The 23,204-nt window shown below is 38.8% G+C and overlaps 1 protein-coding gene across 1 annotated transcript in view; it reads left to right on the forward strand.

The window, feature by feature from the left end:
- prdm6 (PR domain containing 6) overlaps positions 1-12,080 on the forward strand; it is a 107,278-nt gene extending 95,198 nt beyond the window's left edge. The window contains exons 7-8 of the mRNA XM_031305460.2: positions 5,989-6,165; positions 11,060-12,080. Coding sequence (XP_031161320.1) covers positions 5,989-6,165; positions 11,060-11,174 — 292 coding nt within the window. The 3' untranslated portion in view covers positions 11,175-12,080. The remainder of the gene's footprint in view (positions 1-5,988; positions 6,166-11,059) is intronic.
- Positions 12,081-23,204: the final 11,124 nt, after the last annotated feature.

Consider the following 23,204-nt stretch of genomic DNA (forward strand, 5'->3'; position numbering starts at 1 on the left):
AATCAGATTTCAGACAAAATACGATGTTGAAAGATTATCACAGTGGCTAAGGGGCTAAGACGCATATCTCTCTATTCCCATATTTCCTGTGTTTGGGCTTCATTTATAGAGGCTTTTTATTATGAAGCCTGCCTTCCTGTGTAATGATCTGATAGAGTTGTTGGACACAGTATTCCACTTGTTGGTGTAGTTTTCTGTTTTAAAATGTTGCAGAATATGAAGCGTTGTCCTGCCCTGCTTTCATTGCTCCTGACCACCTCCGTGACCTCTGATCTCTCTGATGAAATAAAAACATGTATGTGTGCCAAGAAACTTTATATCCATGTAGTCTTAATAGTTGGACCAGTGAGGAGCTTGTTGGCATGCAGTTTTTGGGTCCCACACACACATTCTGTCTCTGTCATCAGCTCATGTGTTAAAGGTGTAGACACTGTGACACGTTGACACTGACTCTGTTGTTGTTACCATATGTTGTGTTGAAAGGCAACACAAGGTTTATTGTCCTGAACCCTGTTTCACAGACGTGTTGAAAATGAATAGATCTCACACACACACACACACACACACACACACACACACAGGGAGGCAAGGCTAAGTGGGAACAACATGGCAGCCAGTTCTACTCTCATCGCCCGTCCAAACCAAGTATTATTAGTTTGCCTGTGAACCAAATCGAAGCGTCTATTTTGTGTTTTTCTTAGCCTGTCGTGGTGTTGACTCTGAACATACTTGGCTGTCTGTGTGCTGTCAACAGACTGTAACAACGTCACACTGAATAACTGTGTGATGCTAACAGCCACCAAGAGATCCTTCTTAGTTAGCTGCAAAATAGAAGTACAACAAGAGAAGTAGGGGTGCACGATTCAGAAAATGTCACGATTCGATTTGATTTTTAGGGTCACGATTCGATCCAAAATCGATTTTCGATTCAAAAACGATTCTCGATTAAAAAAAAACGATTCACAGTATGTAAATGTAGTTACTTTTCCCATGTGATTGCAGTATACATACAAAAAAAAAAAAAAAAAAAAAAAAAAAAAAATATATATATATATATATATATATATTAGGGCTGTCAAAATAACGCGTTCATTTCGATGAATTAATCTGAGAAAAAATAACGCGTTAAAAAAAATAACGCAGATTAATCTATTCCATATTGACGCTTGTTCTAGCCACCATTGGACTGTAAAATGAAGGAGGGAGACAAGAATGTGCTGCCTGGATCATTAATTGGAACATTTACTTGTAAAAATCTTCTTCCTGCCAACCCTGGCTACCGAAATCTGGTGCCACTGATATGTCTGCGCTTCTCTCTGGTGCTCTGAAGACGATACAGGCAACACAAACACCGCTGCACATGACGCTAGTTAACACTATACTCAACAGCAGCTAACGTTAGCCTACCGCTAGCTAGTAGCTGGATTAAACACGGTTAAAATGCTGACAGCTAACGCTAAACGGTGTAAAGTTTGACTGTGTTTTACTGTAGAGGATTCAACACCGGTATGTAACAATCTACAGCTGCTGTCGGAGAAACAACACAGACGGTGCGTTCAATGAAACTGGTAAACTACAGACTTGTGGTGCATTTGAAGTTATTGTAAATGTCCATTTCCCATCTGGTGGTTGTTTTTGTCGTTCAACAGCAATTTACTAGTGAAATAAGTTATCGTTATTGTTATACATTATTATTAAATCATTTAATTTTGACCATATGGCCTTAGCAATAAACAAGCCGTTCTTTAATGTCACGAGCTGTTGTTTAGTACCCTTTTTTTTCTTTTCTTTTTTTACTTTCTTAAAAAGTATCGGTTCAGGCACCGTTAATTATGTATGCGATTAATTTCGATTAATTAATCACAGAGTATGTAATTAATTAGATTACATTTTTTAATCGATTGACAGCCCTAATATATATATATATATATATATATATATATATATATATATATATATATATATATATATATATATATATATTGTTATTTTTTTTTATATATATATAAATATGAATTGATTTTTGGAATTCTATGAATCGATTTTGAATCTGTAGAGCTTGAATCACGATTCAAATATGAATCGATTTATTTTTGCACACCCCTAAAGAGAGAGCATGATTGTTGATAATGGAAATTAGCAACACAATAATAAACAGTTGCTGAATCTCCTGAAATATCAGTAAAAGAAACACGGGTAAGTTGATAATAATTGATAATATTTTGATAATTGATTCATCTTTCCTTCAAGGATTAATGGCAAACATTAGCTGTTGCAGCTTCTACAGTGTGATAATGTGCTTCTTTTCTCTGTTTTATATGATTGTAAATTTGGATTTTGGTCTGTTGGTTGGCCAAAAAAAGACAATTGTAGACATCGCCTTGTGCTCAGGGAAATTATAATGGGCATTTTCCTCTATTTTCAGACATTTTATTGTTAATAGAAATAATGCAAATATTAGTCTTGTGTTTAACTTGTAGCTCCTCTTTTTGCTGTATTTTGGGTGATTTGGGTATTTTCGGCTGCTGATTGTATGAGGTTCATGCTCAGCTACAACACGGTATAAATACCCAAACTATGTGTGTGGTAATTCATGCATATGTGTGATTGTGTGCAAAAGTGTATTCATTTGTGCACAATAACATATTTGCATGTGCTTGTGTGTGCAAATATTTTAGTTGCATATACACATACCTGTAAGTGTGTGTGTGTGTGTGTGTGTGTGTGTGTGTGTGTGTGTGTGTGTGTGTGTGTGATGGGGGTGTTTGTGCTTCACCTCCTCCTCCTACTCTCTCCGCTGTAATAAACAATAACCGGGCATTAATCTCCCGGCCTGCTGCCTTAATAAATAATATCCACACATTCATCAACTTAAACTATTCACAATCAATGCAGCTCTTCATAGAAAACCCACCTAATAAATAGAGGTGCGGCCCACTGAGGCGTGAACTTATAGACCAGCCGGCTGATAAATGAACCGACCCCCACGGCGAGACGCCTTTTATGTGGAAAACTGCAAGTGAGAATTTTTCGATTTTATATTACACTATTTTACTCTTATTACTTCCCTGTGTGTGTGTGTGTGTGTGTGTGTGTGTGTGTGTGTGTGTGTGTGTGTGCGCGCATGTGCGTGCATGTGTGTTTCTACATCCTCTCAGGGTACTGTAGGTGTTTTAGATTTATTGGAGGGGTGAAGATGTTGGTCTATTTGTTTTATTCTAGTTCTGGGGTGTTTACCTATTTGTAAGGTACTGATGTCAGAGTTTTGTCTTGTTGGTTTCAGAATAGGAATCGCTTCAATTTGCGACTACAGGCAGCACACAGGAATTTGTCCCGAATTCACCGCTGCAGAGACATTTTAACAACTAACACAGTGATAATAAACAAGGTACAGTGAAAGGCATGTATATGTGTGTATATATGTCTCAAAGTGATATATAAGCACAGTACATAGTATACATTCCTACCTACACCATGTGGAATATGGAGATTAGAACATAGGGATGTACAAATTATTTAACATCATAAACGTAATGTTTTGTTACCTTCATCCATCCAGGACAAAAAAAGTTTAAAAATAATTGTTAAAACTGAGTTAAATTTTGGGGCTGGGTTGGCTCAGTGGGTAGAGCAGGCGCACATATACTTAGAGGTTTATACCTCAATGCAGAAGTCCAGGGTTCGAATCCGACCTGTGACGATGTCGCATGCGACGCATGTCTCCCCCCTTTCTCACCTAGTTGTCCTGTCAAATAAAGGTGGAAAAGCCCAAACAATAATCTTTAAAAAAAAAAACTGAATTAAATTTTGTGGAATTTGAGGGATAAAGATTAAAGCTCATGTAAGCCATGATTAACAGAGCACATTTAAGCATCCTGGTACAGCTTTTTGTAATTGTAATAATTTTTTTTTTTTTTTTAACTCAAAGCGGGAAAAACGCCAGACATCATTTCAACTCAACAGCAAAACAACGGTTGTGTCATGTTTTTAATTATAGAAAATTAAGATAAGGGCAAGTGTAGTGATGGTGATGATGATGGTAGTCCCCAAAAATGTAATATAAGAAGTACTTAAATTACATTTAATGCATTACTTTTCCAGTTTATCTAACTGGTAACTTTTTACTGCATTTTTTCATTTCGCTCCATAATTGTTGTCAAATCTTCCTAATTAGGGAAAAGTGTGACAGTAATTTAACAAGTTTAGTTTTTTTTTGCAACACTGCAGCTGCTGCTGATTGATGGGTGGTTACTGCTTACAATAATATAGAAAAGTGCATTGATGATTGTGATGTTTCAAAAAAATGAAATGAATGACATTCTGTAAATGGGAATGAAGCTGGAAGAATGATAATGGAAAACAGCGAGGGGGATGCAGAGATATCAGCAGAGAGGCTGTGATTACACTTGAAGTGTCCTGTAAGTTAAAACCAAATAACTAATGTTAGCAGCAGACGGTGTGTGTGTTCAGCTCAATAAATAGAAACAGTGTAAGATTAGATCTGCTGCCGTATGAAAGCTGGACACTCTATTAGCAGACACACAGCTATTGTTTGGTCGTTTGTTTCAGTCTGATTCACTCCCACTGTGAGCTCCCTATGGGCCCAACTCACACACACACACACACACACACACAAACACACAAAATCTCTTTATATCTATCTCTATCTTCTTTTCTTGTTCTGTTACTGTCTCTAACTACACACACACACACAGTGATAAATGGTTCAGTCGTGATCTCGGCCTGCATTGTTGATGAGGGTCATGCTGCCATGGTTACCGGAGCAGTGTCCCACTCCCCCTGCCCTGTGTGTGTGTGTGTGTGTGTGTGTGTGGGCTATCTGTGTAGGCTATCTGTGTTTACAGACCTTACATTGTGGTTACTTGCCTCATTTCTCTCTATTTGTTTCTGTGTCTTAATGTGTGTTTGTGTGCTCTTATGTGTGTTTTTGTGTTTTCTTTAGTAGTAATTGTAATGTTTGTCTTTCTGTGTTTGCTTGTGTGTCTCTTTGTTTGCAGTCTTAATATTTATTTGTCTGCATTGCATGTTATGAGCCTATGTGTGTCTGTATTTGTTCATCAGTGGTGGAATTTACTCAAGTACTATACTTAAGTACAATGTTGAGGTAATTGTATTTTAGTCAGTATTTTTACTTGTAACAGAGTATTTTACACTGTAGTATTGCTACTGCCATCACAGGTGTCATTCATTCATTGTCGTATTTATCTGTAAAATCAACTTTTAAAGCAGAAATCACAAGTTTGTCTCTGGAACTTTAAACATCTATACAACATAAGACACTTGCTATCCTGACACCCGCGATTTGGAAAGTGAAAAACTCAAAGAGAATCTACTAACTAACTAACTACTGACAAAAGTTGGAGAAACAGAACCACAGCATATATCATAATAATAAATATTCTACCAAGATCTACCAAGTACCATCGCTACGAAGTACTAGGAATGAATGAATGATTTCCGTGTCATACCATTGAAACGACCCATCTTCACAACATAATACCACATATAGATTAAGACTTTCAGTAGTTCTCAGTCATGTTCCAAAGAAAAACTGTTATTTGTTGCATACCTCATATTGTGCATAATCCTAAACAACAGAAAAGAGATTTTTTTCAAAGTGGCCATGCATTGCACAGATTATCTGACAAAGTATTAATTTCACAGTCTTTTCATTAAATCAGTCTTCCAACAAAACGTAATCACAAATTCACAATAAGAGGATTCGAAAAAATAACCAAGAACTGAAAAAACAGAGCTGGTAGCAGCATTACAATGTACCACAGAGGAATAATTATAAAAACTAAATATGCAAATTATCTTCGAGCAACTTCCAGGTGCCGCCAAAACTTTGATTATAACACCAGCTCTAAACTTAAAGACCTGGAAAGAGCAAAGACTTACACACACACACACACACACACACACTCACTCTTATCTTCTCCCCCGTCTCTCTTTCCTTTCTCTCAGACCATACCAGTGTGGCCACTGCTCCCAGTCCTTCTCCCAGCCATCAGATTTGAGGAACCACGTGGTGACGCACTCGAGCGACCGACCTTTCAAATGTGGCTACTGCGGCCGTGCGTTCGCTGGTGCCACAACGCTCAACAACCACATCCGCACGCACACCGGGGAGAAGCCGTTCAAGTAAGTAACAGTGAGTACCCCCCACCCATCCAACCCACCCGACCCTCTGCTCCCCCCCGCCTGCTGCAGGCTCCAGCTGGGCTAACCAGTTTCACTTAGATATGACACCCAGCTAACACCTACTGACATCCTCCTAACTGCCTATTGACACCCTCATTACTGCTTCCTGACACCCTAGTGATCACATGCTGGCATCCTAGCTACTAGGGATGTCACTTTTCCTAAAAAAAACATGTTTTAATTGAACAAACACGTCATTTGTTTTGATTGATTTGAATACAACCAACGCAACCTCACCTTAAACTATGTTGTAGAACTGACTCGTTTAGGTAAGGGTTAACACCTCAAGTCTATTTCAAGGTACAAATTTCTACAAATTATCTAAATTGACACAGTAAAAATACTTGATTTTGAGTCTATGTTTTTTTGAGTGTATGTAGTCAGAGTTGTCCTTAATTGAAATGTATGAGTCATTGTCTGGATTTTCCCCCCAGCAGCCTAAAATCAAAGAATAAATTAATTTCCCTCACACTTTAGTAGGATCTCTTAATATATAAGGGACACAGGTAACGTTTTATACTTCCTGTGAATATAATCTAATTAATCTTATTTCCATATATGTATTGTGTATATACTCTTGTGTTAACATCTTATTTTCAAAAGCAGACATAGTCATATCCTGGGCCGTTTCAGTGCATTTACCATAAAGGTCAGAATACGGGTGCACTCCAACTCTAGCAGGAGCGGGTTTGACAGAGACGCAAGGCTTCAACACAGAAATGTGAGAGACGGGTTAGCTTGACCGCAGTCGTTTACTCGGGCAGTCCCTGTGCTTGTCAGGCAGGGTCTGATGTTTCTGCATCGCCTCGGCAACCAGATTGATAGTGTTCATCTCTTTCAAAGAACTTAAATATTTTTGACTGTTTTTTTTTTTTCTCAGACAGTGTTCAGTTACCTTGCCGCAACTTTGCATGCTACAACTGAACAAATACTAGACCAAAACTAGTTTTTTTTCTAGACATTTTGGTTCCGCAATGCAAACGAGTTGAGGGTAGGGGCCATACTTCTGTCTGCTTAGGGTCAATATAAAGTCTAAACCTTGTTTCGTCTTGTAGCTCTTTTCCATGATTGATGATCCCTCAGTGGACGTGAATATTTTGTTACATCTGCTGTCATGGCTGCTGTGACCTCTGACCTTTGCTTTCCTTATTCAATGACTTCCTGTGATGTTGGCCATCGAGGAAAATCTCCCCTTGTTCTTGTGTTTTGATCATTGTAAATCACTGTGAATCAGAACATCAGTTAAATGCACTCAACTTTCAGTGTAAATACAAAAGCAGCTCGATCACAGCAGTTGGCCGCCTGGTAATGAATCTCTGCACACTGAGACTGCTCATTTCCATTTTTATTTTACTCAGTGAAGACTAATATAATTAGAGGGCAGGCCACACTGCAATTAGGGTTTTCTGAAAGCTGCTGTTGTCACGCTGTCATCTTGTCAGAGGGTGGTGGACAATAAAGATTACCCCTGTGGACCCAGAGGTCAGCATTCAGGGAGAGGGCAGGAGGGCGACAGAGGGGAAAGAGTAAGAGGTATTAAAAAAAGTGAAGAAAGCTAAATAAGGGGTTTGAGTTGTGGGAAATCTAAAGGATAGGTATCAGGGGAAAGAAGGGGGAAACAAATTAATGTCCTTAATAAGCAATCAGAGAAATCCAAACTTGTCATTGATGTGGAGAGCGAAAGGGCGAAAAGAATGAGTGAGAAAACGAGAGGGAGAAAGAGCTTAGAGGAACAAGAGATCACTGTGTAAAAAGTGAAACGACAAGCAGCGGTGAAAAATCCAGTTAAAGCAAATCAGCGTTCTTAATAAGCAATCGGAGGAAACCCCCGAACCTTTTCATCAGCACTTCAGAGTCTCGGTGGAGGCAGAGCGGGACAAAGACAATCATGGACGGGCGTCAGAAATCTTTAGCAGATCGATGGCCTCTGGGACTTATCTCCTTTCGGATGGTGCTGCAAATAGATTAAAGCTGCCACTGTCACTTTGTCAGGAGGAAAATGCTCAACTTTATTTTCCCCGCTGAGGAGACGGAGGCAGGGATTCTGTGTGGTCGGCAGCTTTTCAGCACTGATACTCGCTGGACTGTGGAGCCTGTCAAACGGCTGCTGCTGTTCTATTGTTCTACTGTATTCTATTCAGTCTCAACTTTAAGTATCCTCCTGGGGACTGAAGGAAGCAAAAGTAAGACATGTAATGAGATGTTCCTGTTTTTTGTTTTTTGTTTTTTTCTTTTCTTCGCTTTTCTTTTGTTTAGGTCAGGATTCTGTTGTGACCTTTTATGCTCTGTCCAGTTATATTTTAAGTCTGTAAGTCAGTGAGAGATCTCATTTTGTTCAAAACATAATTTAACATTATTTTCCATCAAAGTCCAGTATATCGACACTTTCTTTATCAGTATCTTGCAACAGCACCTCCAAATCCCAAATGTTCCCCTGATGTCACTGTTGATGTTTTGAGACTAACACAGTTCACAGTTGGGTTTCTAAACATCAACCCGGAGCTGCGACAAAAACCGGGAGATGAAGACACATTTTCTAACTTCTTGGCAAGCTGCCGTATGTTTACTTACTGTGTTCTCATATAGCTTCATTAACAAGTTTTTTCAGTGTACTACAAATCAAACACGGCTCCGAAATTTATCATTATTTTATGACGTTTTAAGGCTAGTATGTCCGCAAACATCCAGCAGTGACAGTACAGCTAGTTGTAGATGTGTCTGCTGCTTGGTGCTGTGGAGACTCAAAAGATTCAATACTATGAGCGGCACTTTCACATTAAAGTCAAAAATATTCACCCAGTTGACCTTCAAATAAGTCTAATGTCAGGTTGATCACAAAAACTCTTGGGTAGAAGTTTGTGTGTTTTTTCATGATTGAGTTTTGTCTAAACTGCTGACTGGATGCTCCAACAGTAAATCAAGCAATGCTGTTAATGGAGACTTCTTGTACTTGTCTCTTTGCCTCTTTCTGGTCCCATCCGTCCTATCAATCTGTAACTTAACACAATCTGTACTTGTTTACTTCCCATTCTGTCCCATTTTATAGAAGAGATTAAGATAAGAGGTGAGCTGAAGCTTCACTGATCCTTGAGGGGAAAGTGATTAAAGCTGCCTCTGTCATTTTGTCAGGACAAAACCGCTCAACGTTATTTTTCCCTGCTGAGAAAAGAAGAAGGAGGCAACGGTAACAGGCGGCTGGTCAATAGCCAGCGGACTGCAGCCGCCTTGTTTTCAGCTCCGCTCTTTGTTCTGCAGAAGAACTGTCTTCGTGTCTGTCCTGGTGGATAAGTCGCTGTGACAGAGGAGCTTCAGAGGAGCTTTGATGTCGGTAGCTGGTTTTGTAAATTTACAGACGAATTAGAGCAGGAACGTCCACCCTGAGGGCAGAGCAGTTCAGTTAGGGGTCTGCTTTGTTTTTCCTGCACTGTAAGAAAATTTAGAAAATGAGAAATGGAAGATCCATCTGCTAAAAGTCTTCTTCATAAATACTGCTGTTTACAAGTCTGTAGGATGCCTCACGCACAGGTTCAAATACACTGACTAAAAAACTGCAATACTTTTCTGTCATGTAAAAATACTCATCTTTTTGATCAGATGCATTCATGCAAGGTTGTAACATTCACTAAAATCTGTTGTATAATGGCAAGATCTTGTAGGTTATCTCATCCTGATTTTGGTGAAGCAAAACCAAAATTGTGTGTACAAAATGTATTCAAAATACTTGTATTGGAAATTTGTTATTTGAAAGAGATAGAGTTAGACATCTAGTTTGTATACTGAATATGTTTTGGTTCATTAGAAGGGCTTTAAAGGTCCTGGACACCCACACAGGTGTTCCGCGCAATCACAGAAGGCTTGTGTCATGTGGGTGCAACAACAGTGTTGTTGTCATTACTTAGAATTCCTCATGGGGGAGAAAGAAACTACGCACTTTAGCTTTAATAAAGTCTATAGTTTGGACAAACTTAAGTTCCTAAGAAAGTCGACATTAACCAAATTATAAACACTGACTGTTGATTAATAATGTGCTTATGAGGTTAAATGAGCAAAACTACAAGTAAAAGTGAAAGAGCTTCTATTGCACTAGCCTGCAATACAAAAAATGTGTCTCTGCTACCTTATCTAACGAACACTGTCCTCCCTTCCCCTCCTCCTATCAGTCTAACAGCATGTTAGTCTTGTTTCAGGGCTGCTAAGTCCAATACCTCAACACAGCTTTCTCTTTGAAGCGCCGCCCCACACACACACACACACACACACACACACACACACACACACAGACACACACATTTATATACATTTAACTGCCCCATAACCTCTCTGCAGGTCCGACTAAAAGCTCCCTCTCTTCTTTCTTTCTATTGAAAGTGACAGGCTTTATCAGGCCTGGATATGTGTGTGTGTGTGTGTGTGTGTGTGTGTGTGTGTGTGATGGGAATACCCTCCCCAACCCACTAGATAGATTATCGACAGGTGGACTGTGTGTGTGTGTGTGTGTGTGTGTGTGTGTGTGTGTGTGTGTGTGTGTGTGTGTGTGTGTGTGTGTGTGTGTAATTTGTCAGTCAGGTTGTGAAGATCAGGCAACAATTAAAGCGTGCTGCTCTGCTGGGCCTCACACACACACTTTATACTGTCACTGGATATTAGACTTAACAGGGAGCGCGCGTGCGGTTTAAGGTCTCTGTCTTCAACAGTGTTGTATTTTTCAGACCTTTTCTACATGCTTAAACTAATCTATCCATCTTTTTTGTGTTTCTCTTTCTGTATGTGTGTTTTTGTGTGTGTGTGTGTGTGTGTGTGTGTGTGTGTGTGTGTGTGTGTGTTTCTGTGTCAGGTGTGAGCGTTGTGACCGCAGCTTCACACAAGCCACTCAGCTCAGCCGCCACCAGCGACTTCCCAACGAGTGTAAACCCGTGAATGAGAGCAGCGAGTCCATTGAGGTGGATTAACCCCCCCCCCCCGACTGTGTCCTGACTGAGACCACTTCCACATTAAGTCAGCTAAATATGGAAACGCTTCATTTTCTTTTCTTTTTGGCTCTCCGTCCACACAAAGCCAGGGCTTTTCTCACCCGAAAATGACAACTCAGACTTCCATTTGGCCGTCACTGTCCCAGGAAGAGGTCAACAAGAAGACACTGTCTTCACCAGGCTGACTTATATCAGAAATTAAACCAACATAAATAGTTTTACAGTAGGCTCCAAGGCAAGTATACAGGAATAAAAACTGCATCGTTTTTACGCATTGATTAATTGATTTTATTTCCCGGCCCAATATAACATGCCTATAGTGAAACCAGAAAGCTCACAGTAGAATTGGAGGCCTTGATCAATACCTATAGTTAATGAGTTCACAACATATAGACAGTGGGTGGTTTCTGTGATTTGAACAGCTGTATGTGGAGATTAACTTCACTGAGCAGTAACCAGTGGTGGAATGTACTTATATTCCGTATATTTTCTCAAGTACTGTACTTAAGAACAAATTCAAGGTACTTGTACTTTACTTGAGTATTTCCATTCCCTGCTACTTCATTCTTATACTCCCCTACATCTCAGAGGTAAATATTGTACTTGTACTCCACTACATTTGTCTGTCTTTAGACTCTTTTCAGATGAGTTTTTCCTCCCCTTCCTGTCCAGTGAAAACCACATATCTCCAGATGTGTTAATGTTGAATGTTTGTGTAAACTGAAGGATGAAGTGTTCCTTTATGTGTTGAGAAAATTATCTTACTTCTTAACCTAAACAAAGTCTTTAAAAGCCTCATAGATCAGCTGGACAATGCATCGTCACAAAGCTGAAAACAGGGCTTTTTTTCTGACACTATGAAAAGTTTTAAAACTTTTTAGAGATACGTGGTTCTCACAGCACAGCGACGCTACAAACATATGATGATCTTATAAAATATGATGCATTGCTGTAGAGTAAACTACCCAACAGTATAGACCCTTTGCAAACATGTGACTACAACCACGTGACGACGCCATGATGGACGGCGGAAGCACAGGCTAAACAGTAGTAGACGAGCGGAAAGTTTCATAGTTTCAATCACTTTGAAATACGTAACACTAAATAAACAGTATTTATGACTATATGGCTTCTTCTATTGAACAACAAGTTGTAGTGCCGTAATCGGTCGAGGTAGGGCATCTGGTAGGTGCTCACAAAGAGCAGTATTTGGAGAAGTTGGAGATAGCAGGATTGGATACCGACCCTTAATTCTTCCTCCCTTTGTTTTCACGGACCTCATTAAATCACCGAGTCTGCCCGACTTCAGTCCACACGATCTGTACCATGTGGTAAACGGGGTATCCCCATATACTGGTGCTGATCTCAAAGCTTTTAAAAGTCTGGATGCTAACTAGTTCTTTGTAGCTGGCTGGGTTACAGGTACGCGATGCTACGCTAACGGCGGGGGGAGGTACCTCATAATGGCAAAGATAAGACATCAATCTAGCGTTTATTTTGTATTAATATCTATTCTTTACTTAAGTAAAGATTTATGTAACACGTAGCCTATGTTTTTAGAGGACATGGTCGGTCGTGGCTACACACATACCGTTGTTTACTGGGCGTGCCAATGCAACTATCTAATGGATGCCTGAACGCGTCCCCACTCTGGGAAGTGCAGTCATTAATTGTCTATCACACGTTAATCCATGCAGTAAATCACGGAGTGTCTATGATCAGTAGTAACCACACATAATTGTAACATCTAGCCATCTTCTTATCTGTGATTATATTCGCGGAGGATTACTCTGCAGATTGTGAATGTGAGAACACAAACATGAACGAAAATGTACGTGTTTAGCTTGCCGTCCATCTACAGCATAGCTCTTCCTCTGTCCTTCATGGCGTTCATAATTCGCGCGAGTGGAGCGTGACGTCACGTGCAAAGGGTCTATATGAAGGGGTTAAAATGAGCACAACCTTAAACATCTACAGCAGTAAAATGCAACATAGACATTAATGCAGCAGGGATATTAATCCAGAAACATCAGATTTAATAGGAACACACTGGCAGGGAACATTTTACTGCACAATACATACTTTAACTTTAAGTACTTTAATTACGTTTTGCTGATACTTTACTTAAGTAAGGGTTAATGCAAGACTTTCACTTGTAGAGTATTTTCATTGTGGTATTCTCTATTATATACTTGTTTGATTGTATGACAGTACAAACAAAAGATGTGTTAATGAGAACGACAAAACTATAAAATGGTCTGTATTGAAACACATGATTGAAATTGTCCTGGCGTTTCAGTGTGGACGGAGATCTTTAGGGAAACGACCTGAAAATGGACGTTGTTCATTAAGAGCGTTTTCAGATTTAGCCGTCTTGGTGTGAACACATCCTGTTGGAGAGAATCCTGATTCAACCAAACCAAAGATCCTTTTTTTCTTCCAGCAGAGAAGAAGAACTTTTAGACGAAGCGGTCGGACTAACGAACTTTTAAGTTTTTTGGACGAGGATATTTATTGGAGACTTTTTGGGAATCCTGTCAGGTTTCCCTCCAAAGAAAACTCTTTCTTGAAACCGGGACAAAAACAAGAAATACCAAAAAATTCAGACTGATTGTCTGTAGCTTTACTTCTCGGTTTTTTTCTTTTCTTTTTTGCAAAAGCGATGCCAAAGGAGGCCGTGACCAAAGCAAACAGACTGAGAATGCACAACGAGCAACAACACGAACGTTCGAGGACGTTCTACATCACAAAATGAATAAAATAAAATGACATGGAGTATGTATTGTAAAAAAAAAAAAAGAACAAAAGAAAAGAAAAACAAAGGACAAAACAAACATAAATTATATTTATCTTCTTGCTCATATCATGCTTCGGGCACTTTTGTTTGAAAATATTGATAATTTAACTTTTGATGTTGGCAATGTAAAGATAGTGGAGAAAGGAGGGAAATACTGAAGAGATAATGGACGTAATTTCTTATAGAAATAATCCCACAGTTTATAAGGAAATGTGTTAAATATGAAGTTGACACAGCATGTGTTTTAAAATGTATTTGGGCTAATGTTTTTTCTCATCTTGGCATTCAAAACATTATCAGGGTCAACATTTCTTCTTTTTTAATTTCAGATGAGTATAAAGATGACATCTCATCATCTGAGGTATAAAATCCAAAAAGGGAAAATGTCTCTGGTCTGAAAAATACTTTCTCATCTCTCCTAATATTGGTTTGTCTCATAGAGTATATTTGCTACACAATGCAAGTTTAAATCCATTCACAAGCAATCTCAGATGTGTAAATAGTCCTTGTGTCATTACAATACACTTTGTATGAAAATGAGTGAGGGTAAAAGCACAGTTATTACATGAACACCAAATAGCTGTTTTGTGCCTGATAGTTAAAAAAAAAGCTTTAATAATGATAATAATCTGTAACCAAAGTCAAACCAAAAACTCAAAGAGATGTTTCACTGCAGGTGAAACACCTTTTACTTCAATCACAGAAACGTCTGTAAGAGTTCATGAGCAGCTTTAAAGGTGCTCTAAGCGATGCCACGCGTTTTTTAGACTACAACATTTTTTTGTCACATACAGCAACATCTCACTATCCGCTAGCTGCCTGTCCCCTGAACACACTGTAAAAAATGCGGTCTCTGTAGACAGCGCCAGGCTCCACAAACGCCATCAAAAACAAACTGTGCCAACCTGCACCACCAAACATAACAAACAGTCTTCCAGCGTTCCGGCCAATAACCGACAAAAAGGATTTGGGGGTGGGGGTTGGGGGGTTAGTGCGTGGAAGCACGGAAGGGAGGCAGAGGGGATGGGATGAGGAGGGAGGGGCGAGCTAGCCTCGTTTTGTTTGAATATACTTCGAACGTCAGCAAGAAGTGCCGTCACCCAACATCACTTAGAGCACCTTTAATCATTGACAGTATCAAAAGATTGATCCTGACTATTTTTTCATTTATTTATTTATATTAAATTTGCAGTTCGTAGTCTATTTATAGACTACGAACTGCAAACATTGGAAATCTCTAAAGACTTTAAAGAGCCATGCTGAACAGAAGCATCACAATTCAGGCCGATTGTAGCTAAATGACGGAAATCCAGTTCCAAATGTGAGCTAAGTCAAACAAGTACTAAATCTGACTAATATATGGCTGCTGGATTTGTATTAGGGGTGCTGAGATTTAGCTGCAGTTTGCCGCTTTTAGCCCATATTTGGAGGGTAGTCTTTGGTCTTTAGAGTGAGCCCAGTCAGTACCAGGGTTTCTACTGTATGGTACGGCTCTGCTCGACTCGACTCGTCTTACTTTTTTGGTACCAATACCCTTGTTGTTTCCACTGCATATAGTACCCCCTCAGTGTAGGCAGGATTGTCAGCTGATTGAGCCTCATAAAACTGCCATGGGATTATCTTCAATGTGCCTCTCACTGAATCCTTTCATCAGAAACCATATGGCGTTGTGCACAGCGTAGTGTACGGCGTAGTTTTGTGGTCTGCCATTTTTCAAAATCTGGGTCAAATGAATGAAACAATAGCGGTGTTTGTGCAGGATGTACCCTGTTTCTCTAGTGACAATTCTCTCAACAGACCAATCAGTGGTCTGCAGTGTTTAAACTCCACCTTATAGTATCGGCTTAGCTCGCTTGGAACCTCGACTAAGGTGGAAGCAAAAAACGTACTTAGAACTTTTGCTAATGGAATACCAAAAAAAGAGTGATTCGAGTCAAACTGTACCATGCAGTGGAAAAGCAGCTTTTGTCTGCTCTTGCTGTAGTTGCTCTACTTTTATGATTGGCTGTTTGCAAAGCCTTCAGCCTTTTGAGTGGTTGCTTAGACACTGACGCTCCAATCAGCATCAGCGTCTTGCATGTTCAGGAGCTGCTTGTCCTACAGAACATCTGCATTATCAATTTCCTTATTTTTTTCTATTTTTTCTAGACTATTCGACTACTTTTCATACCTTCTGTCTAATTTTGTAAAGTTATATTATGTTAGTACACTTGTAGCTGTGGCAATACTTTTTCACAGTTGGAACTATCTGCCAACCTTTAAAGTTTTGCAGATGAAAAAAATATTTGGCGAACATCACCACCTGCCAAAAATGATACCAAATCTCCCCAAATCAGCAGTTCAAAGCAACAAAATGAAAACTTCACATTATTATTGCTATTGTGATGAAGAGAGAGAAATATCTGATGACACAGGTTAAGGTTTTAAGTTAAAAGAAAAATTATATCAATTAATACACATGAAAATGACCTACTTGTAACTTATGTTTTCCATGTTTTCCACTGAGCTATGAACACAATGGGCCCTATTTTAACAATCTGAAATGCAAGTATCAAACGCCAAATGCATTAGTAGCTTTGTGGGCGGATCTCAGGCGCTGTTGCTATTATACCGGCGGGATAAATGACTCTTGCACCCGACGCAATTCTAAAATGGGTTGGTCTGAAGTAGCTACATTACTCATAGGTGTGGTTTGGGCGTAACGTGCAATAAACCAATCAGAGCGTTATCTCACATTCCCTTTAAAAGCAGGCGCGCTTGTTCCATGGTGGATTGCTATTATAATGGCAGATTTGCTAGGCGTACGCTCTTCATACATCCATGGGTGCACTCCAGGAGCGGTTCCCAGCCGAGGAGACCGTTTGCTATTGATTTTTCTTTTTGTCAAAATGTAAATAAAGAAATGTCACAAAAACATACTTTCCGATGTTTTGGGCTCACTCTCACTGAATCACGAGGTTATGAATGCATGGTGATATTTTTGCGATGTAGTCTAACATTAGACCGAGATTACCTCACCATAGACGATGCAGCTCTTCTGTCTCTCCTCTCCCGTGCTGCTGCTGGGGCATTTGGGTTAAGTGGCATCAGCACATGCAGTTCAACATCACATCTCCTCGTGATCGTCCTCTAATATTTCCTTATTTATGTCATCAACGCATCCATGATTCATGGGAATGTTGTGTAAAACAAGGTCATATTTTTCCTTGGGTCCGTGCGATGAGAGAAGCAAAGTGCACGCGCGGTGTGCACACTCTACATTACGGCCAAGCATGCGCCCCTAAAATAGCATCTGAATAACGCGCCACTGACTTTAGACTAGGTTTTTCCTGGTCTGTGGCGGAACTGTTTTCTGAAACTGCAAAATAGCACTAGGGAACGTTTGCGCCGGAACACGCCTCCTCTTTTTGCTGAACTGCCCCCAGAAGCGCAAGTTCATTCCCTAATTTACCGACGTGAGTCTGTGGAGGGAAAAGTCAGCTGTGCGTCGGGTGTAAAATAGGAATGATATATGCGTCGGTGTACAAAGTCACCATGCAAGATAGGGCCCAATGACTTGATATATATAAGCCTCAGATCATCACGTGTTAAAAAAAATAATAAAAGTATTCCTTTATTTCAGATGGTTTATCTAAGTAAACCTCTTATCAACTCTGTGATGTGATAACAAATCCTGATGGTCTGACATGTTGAAGCTGAACCAACTGCTCTTCAAACTCCTACAGACGTGTTTGTGTTACCAAAAGTAAAAACTGTTTTGCGCCCGAGTGATACATCTCTTTATTCAGAATGCAGATTAATCCAATGCTGTATATATAGAAAAAATGTAAACTATGGGATTTTTATATAATGGATCAATGGGAATGAAGTGAAATAAATTTGACTAAAACACAAATGTGAATATGAACCAGAGCTCTGAGCAAATCCACTTGCTGTTCGGATCCAGAGGATCGACTTCAAGAACAACTGAAGAGAGACAAAAAGTCCTTCAGCTGCCATTTATTTAAAATAAGAACACACCCTACATTACTGGCCAAACACACCTGATGACATGTTTGAATATTCCTACAAGCTACAGTGGAAGAAAATGTTTAAGAATGAAATACTTATCTTTAGTTTTCTCTGTCTGAAGTAGAAGTGAAGAAAGTAGATTGAGGGAACTTGGGTTTAAAAAGTATCATTTTTAACACCAATCCTCCATCAAGGACCACGTTGAAAATAAGTCTGTTAACTTGACTGTTGTCTATTCTTTAAAAGTGACAAATTAAATCTCAAACCCAAATTCGATGTCACATATTAATTGGAAATAGTGAAATGACATTAATTGATGAAATCAACCTCTCGGATCAGCTGAACGCAAACTGAATCTTGCTCTGACCTTCTGATGATGATAATCATTTCTTCTGTAATATGACTGACAGAATCTGATGGAAAAGAAAAACAGTCATGCCAAACAGAAAGACTCTTATGAATCCATTTTGACACAATCTTGTTTGCATGATTTCTCTGACTCCCCCCCCCCCCCCCCTTTTTTTTAAAATGAATGACAAAATGAGATCAAAAACCAAAATGACGTTGTTCCGTAGGAAATAAAGCTGAAATCCAGTTTCAATGCTTATCAGTAATTCTCTCTGTGGTTTTATTGTTCTACAGTGTTTATCCACGACACACAACCACTGATGATCATTTTATGTTTGCAAAGAAAAACAAAAACTTTTAATAAGAATTTTTTTGATGAAAAAAAAAAAAAACAGAAATAGGAAGTGAAAAGTGCTTTAACTTTTCAAATGATTTTCACCAGTTAAATCGAAAACTACGAGAAAAAAGTCCTAACGTTTCAAGAGAAAAACACAGCTGGTTATTGACTCATACTGTACATTATGTAACATTTCATCTGATGATCGGATGAAGTGCTCAGTGAAACCTGTGACTTCAGGTCAACAACATTTCACACATAAGACGTCAAGGCAGGCCATATTCTGTTCTAATCCTAATTAAATAAAAAAATGACTTACTTTAAGAAAAGTGTCAGTCGTTGCTCTTGCTCAACTGTGATTGGAGCATTGAGAAAAGCGGTGTGGCTTCAAATCACCTGAGATTATCACTTAAATGTCTTTCGAGCTCAACCAATACTTAAGCTTTTTATAAACTGCCACACTGGATGTTTAGTGGCCGATCAACAGCTGCCTCTACTTACTGCTAATAATCTGTAACACACACACACACACACACACACACACACACACACACACAGCCCCGCCTTGACCTCAGCTCCGTCAGTCTGCAAACACAAACTGGACTTTCCACTTTGCAGCTGATTTCAGAGATTATTCCTGCGAGGATTCGACAAATTCACCAAAACAAACACAGTCAGAGCTTTCAAACATCAATCACAGGTCTTTTTTTTTACCGTGGGAACCGGATCCTAACCCTGAGGCCAAACAAATGATCACACAACCAAAAGTTTCATGTCTTTTTCTTTTCTTATTTTTTTTTTTTTTTTGTCTGACAAATGTGAATGAATCCAGATTAGATTACATGTAATGAGATTATGGAAGTGGTCATTTTAATTAGAAGCAGTTATTGTGAAGGAGAAGAAAAACAAACTTCTGACTGAGAAACAAGACTCAAGAGAAAAAAATGTTTTTAACTGTTATGAGAAAAGACAACAGTGCAAGAAGAGGGAAATCCCCACGATTGGCTGACTCATAACCACCTAAATAATGTAAAACATATTCACAATGTGAAAGATTATGTGACAAAGAAAACACTTGGAAACCAGGTTGAAGCAGTGAAACAGAATAAATTGTTGCTAATCATAGAAAACAAGGACTGACATCTGACAGCAGGGATGTTGAATGAAATCAGATTTTAAATAATAGAACTACAGAAGGTTTCTGTAACCCAACACTAACAAACTTACTAAATGACATTTTAGGGAAAACTTGCGTTTAAAAATGTGCCTAATGTGAAAAAAATCTAAATTAAAATATCCATAAATTGTACTCATGCATCTAAAGCACAAATACACATTGTGAAGTATTCCCTTTTGGAGTGTTTAGAATGATGAAAGTCTACCAAATAAAACTGCAATAATTAATTTTTTCGAGCCACTTGTAGGCAGCAGAAACTAGCTGCGGCTGGTGATATATCTTCACATTTTAAGTTGATACGTTGAACTTGTCAGCAAACAGTTGCTTATTTCCACATCCAGCAGTTACAGAGCAACATGATGATTCATTAGGAGTTCTCTTTTGGCTCTGTTTTTGGTCTCCACCAACTCCTGAGGGAAATGTATGTCTCTTTAGCCGCTAAGTGCTCCACTATGTTCACCAGCTAGTCTCTGTCTGTGTCTGTCTGCTCGTTGCTGCTGAGCAGGTGGTTTTTAAAGTGAATAAGAGTGAACCAAAACAGTAAAAAGTTGCAGGCCAGGAAACCAAAACAAAGCTAGAAGAGGCCAAAAGTAGCTTCGTAGAGCGGAGGGGAACTGTAGTCGGGTGATTAACAGAGACTATTCATTATAGGAGTAGCTTTAAATGTTGAAATAATGAACTTTTTTACAATTTGCAGAATTGTATGCTTTCAGTTATCAGATTTAAATGAAAGGATTACCTTCTTCCCTACACTCTATTCTGTAAAAACAAGCAAAATTCATTGAAGTTGACTTTATTTAGATAAAAGATTTTTAGTCAGCAACAATCATAACTTTCTCATTTTGAACATAAGATAAGATTAGATAACATAAACGTTTACTGATGCCAGCGGTGGAATTTGGTTGTTGCAGCAACACAAGGACAGAAATAATACAGATAAATAGTATAGTATAATAAATAAATAATAAGAGGTATATAAAATTAAAATAAGAATAGACTAAAAATACAAACCATACAACATTGGTAGATTTGAAGTAAAAGATAAAGTGACAGTGGTGGGAGTCTATGTTGAATCTAAGAAGCAACTTGTAACTTCAGCTGTTGGTTAAAAGTAAAAAAAATGAATTAAGTATTTCTTACTAAAATGTGATGTAGGGAAAATTCTTCCAAAATAGAAATACTAAATACTGAAAAATGTCTTACTCTCTGACTGTTGGGAGGTCTGATGTTTGTATCAACTGCGACAGCTAAAAGAGACGAAGAAAAACAGAACAATTAGAGTTAGTCAGGTATCAGTAAAGTTCATTGGCTTTACCACTTCATTTGTGTTTGTTTGTTTGTGTGTGTGTGTGTGTGTGTGTGTGTGTGTGTGTGTGTGTGTGTGTGTGTGTGTGTGTGTGTGTGTGTGTGTGTGTGTGTGTGTTTAATGGTTGTAATGGTTTGCTTTTGGGTGGAATTTCCTGTCAGGAGGGAAAATATTAAGCAGACGAGAGGTCACACTTTCAAAACCAATTAGACATGAAGCTGTGGAGGTTTTTTTCTTTAAATTGGAAACATGTTGGAAAGTTTCACTGTGAGAAAATCTGTCTGCTGTTAATTTGACCAAGGGTAAAAATGTTTGTGTGTGTGTGTGTGTGTGTGTGTGTGACGTCCTGTTTCTAAGTATGTCCCCAGGTTGATAGGCCTGATTATTAATGCGATGTGTTTGTTGATATGTAGCTTAATAGGTTTGTTTTTGTATGATCTTCTGTTTTTTCGTTGTTGTCATTTTCCAGGTGAAGACGTCTGTTTAAATAGTGTGAACGCTGAAGACTTACCACATGCCATTTTCTGTCGCTGGGACACTCAATCAAAACAAAGACAAAAGATGGGAATTTGATGACGTTGTGAAGTAGTGTGGGATCATGGGAGTTGTTGTCTTCACCACCATTGGCGTCATTGCAGAGTCAGATTCTCCCCTTTAGGATTCCTTCAGTGTTTATTGCTCAGGAGGTTTTAACCGGGAGCAGACTTATCCGCAGAGGTCTCCCTCTCTTCTATACAAACGGCACGGCTAACTAAAACCGGTGAAAATGGTTCAAAATTATTTTTTCTCCAATGCTGTTTTTCAGCTTGTTTCTCTGATAACTTAAGATCTAGATGTCCGATGACTAAAATCCTTCATCCGGTTAAAATATAGAGTTAAAACCCACCAATTAAATTAAAATTACAGATGTACCTGCCACTCTGATAAACACTGAATCTGGCTGTGTGTGTGTGTGTGTGTGTGTGTGTGTGTGTGTATTTGTCAATTAAACAAGCTGTAGCTCACAGCCTAAAGTGTGTGTTTACACAAGTGGTGTACAGTGTATCGTAATGTCTGCAGTTCAACAACAACTGAGTAAGAAGATCAAGTAATGCGATCAAAAGCTCCAGAACAGCTGCTTATTGGACCTTCAGGTGAGATTCAGGTGAGGTGCCAGTTCACTTTGGTTTGATTTAAACCTTTTTCTTCTTTTTTTTAAATCACGACTTGATGGATCCTTCCTGAGTATAACCATGTGTGTGTGTGTGTGTGTGTGTGTGTGTGTGTGTGTGTGTGTGTGTGTGTGTGTGTGTGTGTGTGTGTGTTTGTCAGGTATCAGTCAAAACAAGTTTCATAATATAAGATATTAGAGGAGGATTTCACTTTAAACAACACTGTTTCTTTATTTTGCTCTTTCCATCTCTTGTTATCTTCCTCTTCAGTCTCCTCCTCCTTCCAGTAGATGGATGACTTGGGAACATCTGCTCACCGTCAGCAATAAGGGCCCACGTGTGTGTGTGTGTGTGTGTGTGTGTGTGTGTGTGTGTCTTAACATGTTTCACATATGATAACACGTGTCGTCTGTCAACCTCCAGCTGGTTCTGTTTTCACTTTACATTTACAACTTCTTTTCAATGATTTATTACTTTATGTTGTATTTATTTTAAATTATGTTGCATTTACTACATACATTTAGCTATTTGAGTGTGGAAATGTGCAGTTTTGGAATATATAACTAGGTAACAATTAATCAATTAAAAAACAACAAACCGTTTTTAAAATGAATTAGTCGTTGATCAGTGTTCTGACATAGAGTAACACATTGAAGAACTGACTTAACCCTTTTATCTCCAGTGATCACAGTGATAAAGGATTGTGTGAATTCTAAGATGCCGGAGCATCCTTGCACGCATCAGACAGCTCAAAAAATGAAGGTTCATTCACTCAACTGTACTTAGGTAAGTCACACTTTAAACTATTTGTACTTTACCTGAGTATTTACAGTTTATGCTACTTATACTTTATCGTTCTACCAGTTACTGGTTACACATTTT

The sequence above is a fragment of the Sander lucioperca genome, chromosome 2 (assembly GCF_008315115.2).
Source record: "Sander lucioperca isolate FBNREF2018 chromosome 2, SLUC_FBN_1.2, whole genome shotgun sequence".
NCBI classification, from domain to species: Eukaryota; Metazoa; Chordata; class Actinopteri; order Perciformes; family Percidae; genus Sander; species Sander lucioperca.